Raw genomic sequence first — 12,642 nt, 5'->3', positions numbered from 1 at the left:
CCGCCGCGCCTGGGCCTGGTCACCTGCCCATGCTCAGGCCCCGCCTTCTCCGGGGGTCACCATGGCCCCATGCCAGCTGCCCCTGGTACCCCCACCAGCAGCGAAGCTGTGGGCAGACAGGGAGCCCCCTGAGACTGGCGAGTGCCAGGTCACTCTGCGGCCATCCCCCCGCACGCAGACCACTGGGGTGAAGCCTCAGGAGAGCGAGCGCGGGCCGGGACCCTCGGGACAGCACAGCCCCGGCACGGAGGCCCACAGCCTGCCCTTGGACACGGGAGTCCCCCGGGTCCAGGCTCCAGGCCCTGCCCAGGCCCCCACCTGGGGGCCCGCCAAGGAGGCCAAGGCGGGCGGGGCGGCACCCCGTGATGCGGCAGCAGCTTCCACTGCAGGAGGAAGGTCCAGGGGGTCCCCGACACCGGCCCATGCAGGGGAGGGCTGGTCTGAGGGCCCCAGGGAGCCCACGCCCGAGGGTGCTGGCCACACGCCCCCCGGCACCTGGGCGGCCAGGAGAGACTTGAGGGAGAGGGGAGAGCGGGCCAGGCCGGCGCCCCCCGCCAAGTACAGGGCTCAGAGCTTCTGCGACCAGAGCGCCTTTGAGCAGTCCTTTCGGCCCGTGGGTGTCAGGGCCACCGACACCCCCCAGCCCCCTAAATGAGGCCTCACCTGGGGGTCCGCACCCTGCAGCCTCCCGTCCCAGCCCTCTACGCAGCAGGACCTGCGCCAGACACCCTGTGTCCCCATCGCCCTCCCGAGCATCTCAGTCGACAAGAAATAAAGCACCTGTGTGCTGAGCCCGCTCCTGTCTACACACATGTGGGTTTCTAGTCAGGGAGGGACACGCAGACAGGCTGTGGGCGGGGGTCCGCAAGAGCTCGGGGGGCACCGTGGGGACACACAGACAGGCTGTGGGTGGGGTCCCCGAGAACTCAGGGGGGCAATGTGGGGACACACAGACAGGCTGTGAGTGGGGGTCCCTGAGAGCTTGGGGGGCACCGTGGAGACACACAGATAGGCTGTGGGCAGGGGGGCACCATGGGGACACGCAGACAGGCTGCGGGCAGGGGTCCCCGCGAGCTCACATGCGGCTATCTCGGGGAACAGTGCTCTGAGCAGCGCTGTGACGAAAGCCCGCTCCAGCGACTACTCTTCTGCTCCCCACATCATGTCTCCTGAGCGTGGCCCAGCTGGACAGGGCTGCAGGCTGGAGGCCCGAGGGACCCTCTGCTCCGAACGTGAGCAAGGTCAGGAAGAGGAATTCTCCCATAAGACACGCGCTGGGTGCTGGAAGCCGGCTGGTTAGGTGAAGTCTGGGCCCCCCTCACCTCAGGGCACGTGCCCCTCACCGCCGGAGTCACTGTCCCTGGTATGGCAGGTCATCCCTCAGGGATCCCAACTTGAGCATGTGCACCTGGTTTGCTGTGTAACTGTCGCGATGTGTGGCCATCCCCTTTGGACTATCACCATGTGTGACCATCGCCGTGTGTGACCATCACTGTGTTACCATCACTGTGTAATGATCAAGGTGTGTGACCACCCCCATTTGACTATCACAGTGTGTCCGTCACCGTGTGACCATCACGGTGTGACTACCCTCACTATGTGTGACCACCACCATGTGTGGCCCACACCAGGTGACCGTCACCATGTGTGACCATCACGTGTGATCATCACTGTGTGACCTCCCCTTGTGTGTGACCATCACCGAGTGTGACAATTCAGCATGTGTGACAAGGGTTCTGACTGGTGTTCTGGGGTGGGAATTCTCTGAGCCAGGACAGGGCTGCCACTGCCGCCCTATTAAACGGGCAGGTGCCTGTCCAGGTGTGGTCTGCAAGACGGTGCTCCCGGCTGCGTCCCTGCGGGCAGCTCCTGGTCCAGTTGTGGCTCTTAGAAACAGGAGCCAGTAGGGCCGGCCCAGGAAGCCACAGTGACCCTTCCTGGCAGAGCGGGGAGCTGATGCCCGAGAGCTGCTATTTTTAAAGACGGTGTCTATGCTGACAGCGCCCTGTGTCTTGTTACAGGAGTCGGAAAGAATGACTGGAATCCGAGGGATCCCGAGACAGAGGGACAGCAAGTCCTGGAGTCCAGAGGCTGGCGGGCGCCGGGAAGGTGGGTCTCCTGCATTCCCAAATAAGGCTCCCGGGAGCAACAACCCCGCAGCTACCAAGCGTGGTGCCCAGCGGGATGGCTGCCTAGAGCTGGGCCCAGGGTGACTGTCAGTCAGGCGCTGAGGGCTCATGTGAAGTGACAGATGGTGTCATGTCCCTAAACAAGAGGCATCACCCAGGACAGTCATCTCTCCTGGAGGGACATCACTTCAGGACAGTCACACCCTCTTACAAGCCTGTTTCCTCATAATGGTCACCCTCTCTGGCAGGACTATAACCTCAGAAGAGTCTCTCCCTCCTCCAGGAATGTCACCACAGGATACGGTCATCACCATGACTACCACCTCAGGATGGTCCCTCCAAACTGCAACGACATCACCTCAGGACAGTCACCCCATCCTGCAGGACTGTCACCTCAGGAGGGCCACCTCCTCCTGAAGGGCTTCCCCTCAGGGTGGCCACACCCTCCTACAGGACTGTCACCTCAGAGCATCACCTCCTCCTGGAAGATTTTTACCTCAGGACGGTCACCTCCTCCTGCAGGGGATCACCTCGAGATGATTATCCTCCTCTGGAGGGGCATCACTACAGGAAAGTCATGATCCCCTGCAGGACTGTTACCTCAAGATGACCACCCCCTCCCGCAGGACTGTCACCTCAGAGGGTCACCCCCTCCTGCAAGATTTTTACCTCAGTACAGTCACCCCCTACTATGGGGTTCACCTCAGGATGGTCAATGACCCTCCTCGAGAGGGGCGTCACTTCAGGAGTCATGACCCTCTGCAGGACTGTTACCTCAGGATGGTCACGATCTCCTGAGGGGCATCGTCTGGTGATGGTCATCCCTCCCATCTGGCTCACTTTGGGATAGTCACGCTCTCTAGTGAGTATCACCTCAGTCGGCTCTGCCCTCCTCAGGGCTTCACCTCAGAACAGTCAGTCCCTCCTGCAAGACAATCACCTCAGGACGGTCACCCCCTCCTCAGCGCTTCACCTCAGGATGGCTGCCCTCCCGGACTGCCCCAGGGCCAAGCAGCCAAGCACAGGAGCGTGGCTGTCAGACAGGGTGGTCCAGGGTCCTCTCAGGAGCCCGATCCGGTCACCGCCCAGAGTCCGCCCGGGCCACTGGGGGCCTCCCGGAAGGAACGTCCACACGGGTGCTCGGAGCACAGCAGTCGCTTGCCAGACAGCGGCCCAAGGGCGCGCAGAGGCGAGAGGCCGATGCGTGCACGCACGCAAACACACACATGCACGGACGCACACGCGCGTATACGCGTGCACGTGCACACACATGCATGGACGCGGACACACGTGCACACACGCGCGCACATGCACATGCAAACACGCACACATGCACGGGTGCAGACACACATGCACACACGCGCGCACATGCACGCACGCACGCGCACATATGCACACGCACACACGCACGCCCTGCGTGAGGCCGGCCTGAAGGACGCCCGGGGGCCTGTGGGCGAGACCCGGTGCCCCGTGGACGGACGGGGCCGGCATCCTCTCCCCGCACCGGCGCTCAGGCCACTCCCGGTCAGCCGCGTGGAGCGCGCCCGGCCCCGCGCCGGCCCCTCAGGGAGGTCGCGGGGGCGCGTCCCGGGCTCAGTGGAACCCACGCGGGTGGCGGCGGCCGCTCGCCAGCGGGGAGCCGGGCCGGGCCGGGTCGCGCGTGTCCCCACCGGCCCGAGCGCGCGCGCACGCGTGTGCGTCTCCGAAAGTCCGGCGGGGCTCGGCCTCTCCCGCCGCCCGCGTCCGGTGGCCTCCGTCACTCGCCCCACCCCGGGGAGGCCGACGCGTCCGACACACGGGCACACGCCGCGCCCCAGGGTGGGCCGGGCCGGGGGTCCGCACCGCGGCGCTGCGGTGGGCGCCTCCTCCCGCGCCGGCCGCGTGGACCTGCCGCCCTGGGGTCGGGGCGCGGGGCGACCCCCGCCGGCCTCCGGGGTCCGGGGCAGCTCGGACGCGCCGGGCGGGAGACGCGGGGGGCGGCGCGAGCCGGGGGTCCCCGAGCCCTCGGGGCGGGGGTGCGGCCGCGCGGGAGCCCCGGGAGCGGCGGGACGCCCTGGCCGAGGGGCCTCCCCCCCGCGCGCGCGGCCGGGGGTCTGCGGCGGCCGGTGCCCCCCGCGCGCGCGGCGGACCCCGGCCCGGCTCCTGCGGGCCCGCGCGCCGCGCGCCACGGCCAAGTGCCCCTCGCGGGCGCGCCTGGGCCACGCTGACCGCCGCGGGCAGCGCCGCCCCCGCCAGGTGAGGCCACCGGCCGCGACCTTCGCCCCCGCCGCGCCCCTCCCCGGCCCGCCCCGCCCGGCCCGGCCCGGCCCGCCCGGCCCAGTCCGGCCCGCGGAGGACGAGGCGGCGGGCGGCATGGAGCGCGGCGGGGGGCGCAGGTGCGGGCGCGGCGGGGGCGCGGGACTGTCGGGGCGCGGTCGGAGTTCGGGCCGGGGGACGCGGCCGGGGCAAGGGGGACCCGGGCCAGGGGGCCGGGGGTCCGGGGTCGGAGGCGCGGGCGGGGGGCGGAGGCCGGGCGCGGGCGGGGGGCGGGGGTCCCGGCGGGGGTCGGGGTCGGAGGCGCGGGCGGGGGTCCCGGCGGGGGGCGGGGGTCCCGGCCGGCTTCCGAGGCGCGGGCGGGGGTCCCGGCGGGGATCGGGGGCCTGGCGGGGGGCGCGGGGCCGGGGTCGGGGGGACCGGATCGGAGGCGCGGGCGGGGGTCCCGGCCGGCGTCCGAGGCGCGGGCGGGGGTCCCGGCGGGGGTCGGGGGCCGGGCGGGGGGCGCGGGGCCGGGGTCTGAGGCGCAGGCGAAAGTCCCGGCTGGGGCCGGGCGGGGGCGGGGGTCCCGGCGGGGGTCGGGGGCCGGGCGAAGGTCGGGGGGCCGGGTCAGAGGCGCGAGCGGGGGTCCAGGCGGGGGTCGGGGGCCGGGCGGGGGTCGGGAGGCCGGGCGCGGGCGGGGGTCCCGGCGGGGGTCGGGGGCCGGGCGGGGGTCGGGGGCCGGGCCGGAGGCGCGGGCGGGGGTCCCGGCTGGGTCCGCCCCACAACGCGCTGTGCCGCAGGGTGGACGCGTACGGCTTCGAGCGCCCGGCGGACTTCGACCACGCCGCCTACGAGGACTTCCTGGCCGCCTACCTGGGGGTCCTCGCCCGCCGGGCCGTCAAGTGGGCCCAGCTGCTCCAGGGCGGCCGCCTCCAGAGGAGCCTCACGGGTCAGTCCGCGCCCCCGGCCCGGCCCCAGGGGAGGGACCCGCGGACCCTCGGAGCGGCGCAGCTGTGAGTTGGCCCGCGCCTGGCGGGGACCCGGCCCCTCCCCAGCTGGGCGCCCGCACCTGGGGCCTGGGACACCGCGGGCGGGGGCGGGGGCGGGTGAGTCCCGCTCTCTGGCCGGCAGCCCCCTGCCCTGAGGGCGCCGGGTCTAGAGCTGCCAGGTGTGCCCCGAGGCGTGTGCCGGGGCCAGCCCCTGCCCCTCCCTGAGGCCCCTGGGCGTGGGGCCTTCGCTGCCCTAAGGCCTTTGCCCTCAATCCGGGTCTGACAGAAGGACGTTGTATCTCTGGCCCCAGGTGGTGGTGACCTGGGAGGTGACTCCTGGCAACTGTCCTCCTTTTCCCCCTAGGAACAGGGTGTCAAGACATGATGACATGCACACACGTGAATGTATGTGTCCAGTGAGGTATATAGCACATGTGTACGCATGTAGTACACATTATCATGCTCGCCGCAGCACACTTAAGAGACATACATGTGCACATGCTACGCAAGTACACCTGCAGTCATTCCCATCTCGTGCACATACGGAGCCATGTATGTCTACATATTCACGGCACACACAGCTGCAGGCACCCACACGTGTAGTCATGTATGTAGTCATGCACACCACACATCTGTCTGGGCATGTATACTACAGACATGTCATTGTGCACATGTGTGGTACAGCTAGACAATACACCTGTGGATAAAGAACTGAACAGGCATCGGGGATGGCTCAGTTCTGCACACAGCACACACGTGCATGTGTCCTGCGCACACACACCGTGCTCGTGATGTGCCTGTGTTCACACAGGCAGGGTTGCGTGCGTGCAACAGCTGCCCCTGCAGTTGGCTTTATCTGGGAGGCGTCCTGCCAGCCGCAGCCAGCTCTGAACTGCAGTCCTGGCCGAAGGCAGGCCAGCGCTCACGCCCTGACCACCCGAGGCTGTACGGCCCCAGGCCACAGCACGGCCGGAGTGCATACTCCTTCCCCAGCTGCAGGTCGCGCCTGCCGGTTCCTTGTCTGGGGCCCGGTTCACTTCCTTCCAGGGGACCCTGTCACCATCTCCCAGCCCTGGTCCTGCTGTTCTTCCACGTGCTGCCCGAGATGTCGCTGGTTTTGTTGGCTGACAGCTTTCTTCTTCGCGTGGCATTTCTCTGGCTCATTCCTGCTGGTTGAACCTGGTGCTGGTACCAAGTGTGATTGCACAAGAGCGTGGTCGCAAACACCTTCCTTGAGGCTTGGGGCTCGTGTCAAGGTAACGAGTGGGCCCCCGGCCAGCGCACCTGGCCCCATGCCCTGGTGTTCCTGTAGGAAATGGGGGTGCATCCTGAAGGGTCCCTGGGCTCCGTGTGGTCACCAGAGTCCACCGGCACTGCGGAGGACTATCGGGCGCAAGAGTGGACGTGCTAGTCACAAGTGGGAATCCCGTTCTTCGGGCTGGCCGGCCAGGCAGGATACGGCCGCACCCTGGGTGCAGAAAGCAGCAGACGTGGAGGGTGTCGCTCCCGTCCTTACTCCACCCTCGGTTCTCGTGGCCTGGGCTGTCTCTCAAGCGGGGCCTCTGTGTGTGGCGGTCTCTGGCCTGGCAGACCTACGCTTTTGATTTGGTTTTGGGGCCGCCCTGGCTGGTGCTCAGGGGTTCCTCCTGGCTCTGCGCTCAGGAATCGCTCCGGGGAGGCTCGGGACGATGGGATGCTGGGATGGATCCCGGGTCGGCCGTGTGCAAAGCCAGCGCCTTACCCACTGGCCTGCGGTTCCCAGGGCAGCACTGTTCTGTCCGGCCAGGTTGCCCTGCTGTGGACAGACTGTTGGTGCTCACCTGCCTACCATGGCGTGGGGGCACCTTGCTGTGGGTGCCACAGACCTCAGACCGCAGTTTGCCTGGCTTTGTTGAGCAGACAGGGGGACGGTCACTCCCTGGCGATTCGGGACTTTCCTCTGTGCCTCTGACAGGTGTCCAGAACTAAGGGTGTGTGGCCCGTCCAGCCTGTGGGAGTGTGTCCACGCCAGCAGGCCAGTGAGCCCGCCCAGAGAGGCTCCTGAGGCAGGGGTAGAGCAGCTGCTGCTGACTGAGGGCGTCCCCCTTCCTGTCCTTCCTGTCCTTCTCCCTTTGCCTAGTCATGCCCGGGGCTTACCCCTGGTGGTGCTGGGGGTCAGGCCCGGTTGGATGTCTCTCACGCAATGTGCTATCACTCCAGTTCCATCCTTTCTCTTTTTAAAATAACTTATGTTGGGGTTGGGGGCCAAACCTGGTGGGGCTGAGGGGATATTCCTGCTCTGTGCTCAGGAGGGACTTGGTACTAGGAACTGAGCCAGTCTCAGTCACAGGTAGGTGGCTGCCTCCCCTGTGCACTCCCCAGCCCGACGGGTTTTGTAAGCTGAGGCGGAGACCGACATTGGTGCAGCTCTGTGGCGCGAGCAGTCTGGCTCTCCAAGTCAAGCCAGAACCCAGTGCCCGCTCCGGCCCCGGCCCTGACCCCCGTCCAGCCCCGAGCAGCCCCAACCTGTGGCTAAGGAGCCACAGCGCATGCTTGAGACAACACCTTCTCTCTGAGGCTGGGAATGATGCCCTGGCACCAGGCGGTGTCTGACTGTGACACGGCAGTCTGACAGGATGTGTCTGGCAGTGGCATGACGGTCTGAGGGCTGCGCCGTGGCAGGTGTGGGTCTGGCAGGTACTTCAGCCATGACTGACTGTGGCATGCAGTGCCTGACAGTTGTGCTGGGTATGTGATAGGGTTTGTCATTCTGTGATGTATGTCTTCTTCGCTCGAACCCTGGATCCCCACAGGAAGCCTGGATGGGCCTCTCCCTCCCTTGCACCTGCATCTGGGCCCTCGGCCTCCGTCTCTGCACCATCGCCTGAACCTTTGATCTTGCTTGTGTTAACTGGAGGAACTAGATGGGTTTCCTTCATCCGTGGGCAAGAGCCAATAGTGCTGGCTCTTCTGGTGGATTAAAGAACATGGTTTGGCCTCATGGTTCAACTTCAAGGTTCCTTCGCGTTTGGATCCTGCAGAGACTTGGTTAGGTCTGTACAATTTCCCGCGTCACTGAAAATGAGATGTTGTTGATCCTTCCTGAGCGTGGTCTGTTGTTCGTGTGTAGAAACTGGATTTCTGCAGCTTCCTGTCCTCCTGGCAGCTCCCGTGGGGCTGTAGGAGACGGCGGCCCTGCGTCTGGACTTGGTGTAGACTGTCCCTGAGACTCTGAGGCCTCAGGTGTCTCCTGTGGCTTGTGGGGTTTCACTCCGTGCTTGTGCTGTCCTTTCCCAGCGAATGTGTCCTCGTACAGTGCTGGTATTTCTGACAGTGTGAGGGAGACCACAAAGCTCTGCCCCCGGCTTTGTGAGGAAATGTGGGCGTGGTGGCATGCGCTTCCCGTCCATCGTGTCTGGTCACTAATCCACGGCTCTGGCTGCCGAGCACGCAGTTCCGCTGCTTTCCTCAGTTTATCGCTGCCACCAGGTGTCCTTCCTCAGCTCAGCCTTGCTTGGCCTCCCTGTCCCTGGTCTGCTTGGCTACCCCAGGACTCGAGCCTGAGTCTGGCTCTGTCCTGACCCGCTCTGGCCCCTCTGGCGTCTGCTTTAACTTCCAGGACCAGGCGGCCTTCCCCGCTCATGTGACTTTCCCCACGGTCCCTTTTCCCATGCACTCTCCTGGGTGTGCCTAGCCACCACTGGGCAGGGGCCCCCCTCTCCCTGGTGGGGAACAGGGAACCAGGGGGAGTGGCTGGGGTGTAGCATGTGACCTCACGCTGCCCCCCCCCCCCCAGTGAAGCGCTACATCCGGAAGGGCATCCCCCTGGAGCTCCGGGCCCGCGTGTGGATGGGGGTGAGTGGAGCCCAGGACCAGATGGACCGGAATCCGGGCTACTACCATCAGCTCCTGCAGGGAGCAAGGAATGACAGCTTGGAGGAGGCTATCAGGACAGGTGATGGTGCTAGTCCCCTGGGAATGGGCAGGAGGGCTAGAGCTGACACCCTGGGGGGGGCGGGGCGAGACCAGGCCCCTGGGGGAGGGGGCGGGGTGCAGCCCACACTCACCAGCCAGGGCAGGGCAACAGCTGCTCGGGGCAGGGCCGGTGGGCTGCAGCGTGGCCAGAGACTCAGCTGTCTGGGTGTCCAGTTTCTGAGGAGCAGTAAAGAGGCAACGAGGACATGTGGCCTCGGAGGCTCGGGACAGGCCGGGTCACTGGCTGTTTGCAGGGCTGGTCTGGAAGGGCTGTGGCCCGAGCTTGTGCCTGCAGCCACCTCCGTGATGCCGTGTGGGGGCAGCCCCAGCACGGACCTGCAGGGTGCCCCGCTCAGGCTGTGCTTGCAGGGGAAGGGCAAAGCCGTCAGTGTAGAGGGAATGTGCGCCCCCGCCTGGCAGGACACGCGGGCTCGCCAGGGCCTAGGGTGGTGGGATTGGCAGGGCAATGCTCTGCGCTTTCGTATTGTCTTAGACCTGCAGGTGTGGAGTGTCACCTTCCTGCTGTGTTGATTTAGCTTCTGCCAGGGGTGCATGGGGAGGCACCCTCTGGCCGGAGCCGAGGGTGGGTCACTTTGGCTGGGATGCGCGGCGGCTTGTGGAAATCGCTGGGACCCTGGGCAGGTGCCTGTGCGTGACGGTATCACGACCCGGCAGATATGAATAGGACCTTCCCAGACAACATCCGCTTCCGGAGCAGCGCCGAGCCTTGTCTGCAGAAAACTCTGTTCAACGTGCTTTTGGCCTACGGGCACCATGACCAACGTGTGGGCTACTGCCAGGTAGGTCCGGTAGGACAGGGATGAGTGCATGATAAGGAAAGCCAGTGTGTACAGTAAGAGCACACGCGTGTAGAGGGCCTGCGTGTTTGCACAACCATCTGAGTCGGAGGCCATGTGCACACGCGTGAGTGCTTCCTGAGGCTGGGCCCGTGTGTCCATCTGCCCGTCCAGGGCTTTTGCTGCAGGTGGGAGTCCCATCCTCACCGTTGGGCCTGTGTCCGGGAGGTAGCCGCGGCAGGGGCAGCCCGTCCTGAGAGGTGTGAGCCAGCCCCCAGCTGGAGGCACTTCCAGGAGCAGCCAGGACTCACAGGGACTCTCGCTGTCTGACTCAGGGAATGAACTTCGTGGCCGGCTACCTGATCCTTATCACGAAGAATGAAGAAGAGGCGTTCTGGCTCCTGGATGCTCTAGTGGGGAGAATACTGCCCGGTATGTGGACGTCCCATCCCAGTGCCCTTGCGGGATTGCCGCCCTGCTGCAGGGGGCCTGTTGGTCTGAGTTAAGGTCTGCACCATGAATGTGGCCAGAGGTCAGCGTGGACCCAGGGGGACCCTGCTGTGGCTGACTGGGGGAGATGGATCCTGAGATGTGATGGTGTCAGGGCACTGGAGGGACGTGTGGCCTGGCTCTGAGAGGGGTGGGGGTGGTCCCGTCCTTCCTCCTGTCCGCACGCTTCCCCACTTCCAAGTCCAAGGAAGCTGGGGTCGGGGTGTCAGCTGCGGGTTCAGCCATAGCCTCTGGGGATGGGGAGGATGGATTGCATTGCGGACACCAGGAGCCCGGCCATCCGTCCAACACGAGTAAGGGCCAGCACCTGCACGGTCCTGCTGGTCTGAGCTTGCTCTGTGCGTGTCTGAACACAGGAAGGACACGGGGAGGCTCTAAAATACACAGGGCTCATCTAAAACAACCGGGCCAGGAACTCCGCAACTGAGACCAGGCACTGCAGGCAGGAGGCTGGGCTCCGGCCCTCCTGGCCGCGCACTGCCAAGTGGGCCCAAAGCCACGAGGGAATCGAGATGGGAAGGCAGGACCAGGCCCGGGCTTCTGAAGGACACTGGACTGTCAGACTCCTGAGCTCAGGCTGGACGTGCTCAGTGGGTGGGGCAGGTGCCCAAGACCGTCCCAGAGGGGGGTGGTCGGAGCCTGTGGTGCAGGGGAGCCCGCTCCCCCGTGAAGTCACCCCCCAGGGAGACACTGGCGTCCTGCCTTTGGCTGCTCCTTGTGCCAGGGTTCCTGTGGCGAGCTGCCCGCCCCGTGGGCTTGGGTGACTGTCCTGAGCGCACATCCCCCAGCGGCTCCAGATCCTGGAACAGTGCTTTATGATTCGGGGATCTGCCCCACCCCCGCAGGTAGGGGCCACAGTGCTGTCCCAGCTGATGTGAGAGACTGACAAGTGACCGAACCTGTGAAGCACCTCACCTTTCCCTCTGCCTCAGTATGGAGTCCCCTGGTCACGGAGCCCCACGTGGCAGTGGCCCCTCAGCAGACCATGTTGCACTGAGTCCCTCCCAGCGTCTGGGGACGCTGCCCAGACTTCCACATGTGCTCCTACCCTCCCTCCCTGTAGATTACTACAGTCCCGCCATGCTGGGCCTCAAGACTGACCAGGAGGTGCTGGGTGCCCTCGTGAGGACCAAGATGCCGGCTGTGGCGGAACTTATGGAGCGGCACGGTGTCTCCTGGACCCTGCTGGCATCCCGCTGGCTTATCTGCCTGTTTGTGGACGTCCTGCCTGTGGAGGCGAGTCCGTGTGTGGCCCTGGGGTGGACGGGGGCCGGGGCGAGGGCCCCACTGACCTGTCTGCACCACCGTCTCAGACAGTGTTCCGGATCTGGGACTGTCTGTTCAACGAGGGCTCCAAGATCCTCTTCCGCGTGGCCCTGACCCTCATCAAAGAGAACCAGGCATTCATCCTGGAAGCTTCCAGCGTCCCTGATGTGTGTGAGCGCTTCCGGCAGATCACCAGAGGGACCTTTGTGACCGAATGTCACAGCTTCATGCAGGTGTGGGCCGCGGAGGCAGCAGCACAGGGCCCTGTGGGTCTGGTGGCTGGGCGCCTGCTGGGCCACCCTGGGGTGGTAGTGGGTGCTGGGGGGCGGCCGTGCCCTCACCTCTGAGAAAAGCAGCAAGAGAGCCTGTTCTTTGGTTAATTCTCGGCTCTGGTGCAGCAGCTGGCCACGGCCTCGGTCCCTGGTTCCTACAGGAGCAGCCTGCCCATCCGCGCTCTCCTGTTTGTCCACAAACAGTACTGTTCCCATTCCAGAAAATCTTCTCTGAGCCTGGACGCCTGCCCATGCGAACCATCACCCAGCTGCGAGAGAGCTGCAGGGCCCAGCTGTTGGCCCAGGGCTGACCACAGCAGTGGCCTCACGGGAAATGCTCACCTGCATTCAGGCGTGACCTTGTCAAGAATGGTCTAAGTCTGTCGGATTTGGAGCTCCACTGCCTTACCTTTCTCAGTCTGTTCTCACCCGGGCAGCTCATCCGAGATGAGCCCCTGTGCTGAATAAAGTTTTCCACACCGACATGGCA

At 65.5% G+C, this 12,642-nt stretch overlaps 1 protein-coding gene across 1 annotated transcript; it reads left to right on the top strand.

Moving 5' to 3' along the window:
• Positions 1-61: 61 nt before the first annotated feature.
• On the top strand, positions 62-12,624 carry GRTP1 (growth hormone regulated TBC protein 1). Its single transcript, XM_056129256.1, has 10 exons — positions 62-613; positions 2,022-2,109; positions 4,450-4,504; positions 5,165-5,313; positions 9,129-9,287; positions 9,983-10,107; positions 10,440-10,536; positions 11,678-11,850; positions 11,928-12,113; positions 12,374-12,624. Exons 1-10 carry the CDS (start codon positions 62-64, stop codon positions 12,461-12,463), a joined length of 1,674 nt encoding a protein of 557 aa, XP_055985231.1. The 3' UTR covers positions 12,464-12,624.
• The last annotated feature ends 18 nt before the right edge of the window (positions 12,625-12,642 follow it).

The sequence above is a fragment of the Sorex fumeus genome, unplaced genomic scaffold, assembly GCF_029834395.1.
Source record: "Sorex fumeus unplaced genomic scaffold, SorFum_2.1 ptg000072l, whole genome shotgun sequence".
Classification (NCBI taxonomy): domain Eukaryota; kingdom Metazoa; phylum Chordata; class Mammalia; order Eulipotyphla; family Soricidae; genus Sorex; species Sorex fumeus.
The sequence above is the reverse complement of the archived record's forward strand: the minus strand, read 5'-3'. Positions and strand labels throughout refer to the sequence as shown.

Bases quoted from the DNA above. Each gene is read 5' to 3' on its own strand.
- GRTP1 (XM_056129256.1), top strand. From the start codon at position 62: ATGGCCCCATGCCAGCTGCCCCTGGTACCCCCACCAGCAGCGAAGCTG. The intron at 614-2,021 runs GTGGGTGTCAGG...GTCTTGTTACAG, and splicing joins TTGAGCAGTCCTTTCGGCCC to GAGTCGGAAAGAATGACTGG. The intron at 10,108-10,439 runs GTAGGTCCGGTA...TGTCTGACTCAG, and splicing joins AACGTGTGGGCTACTGCCAG to GGAATGAACTTCGTGGCCGG.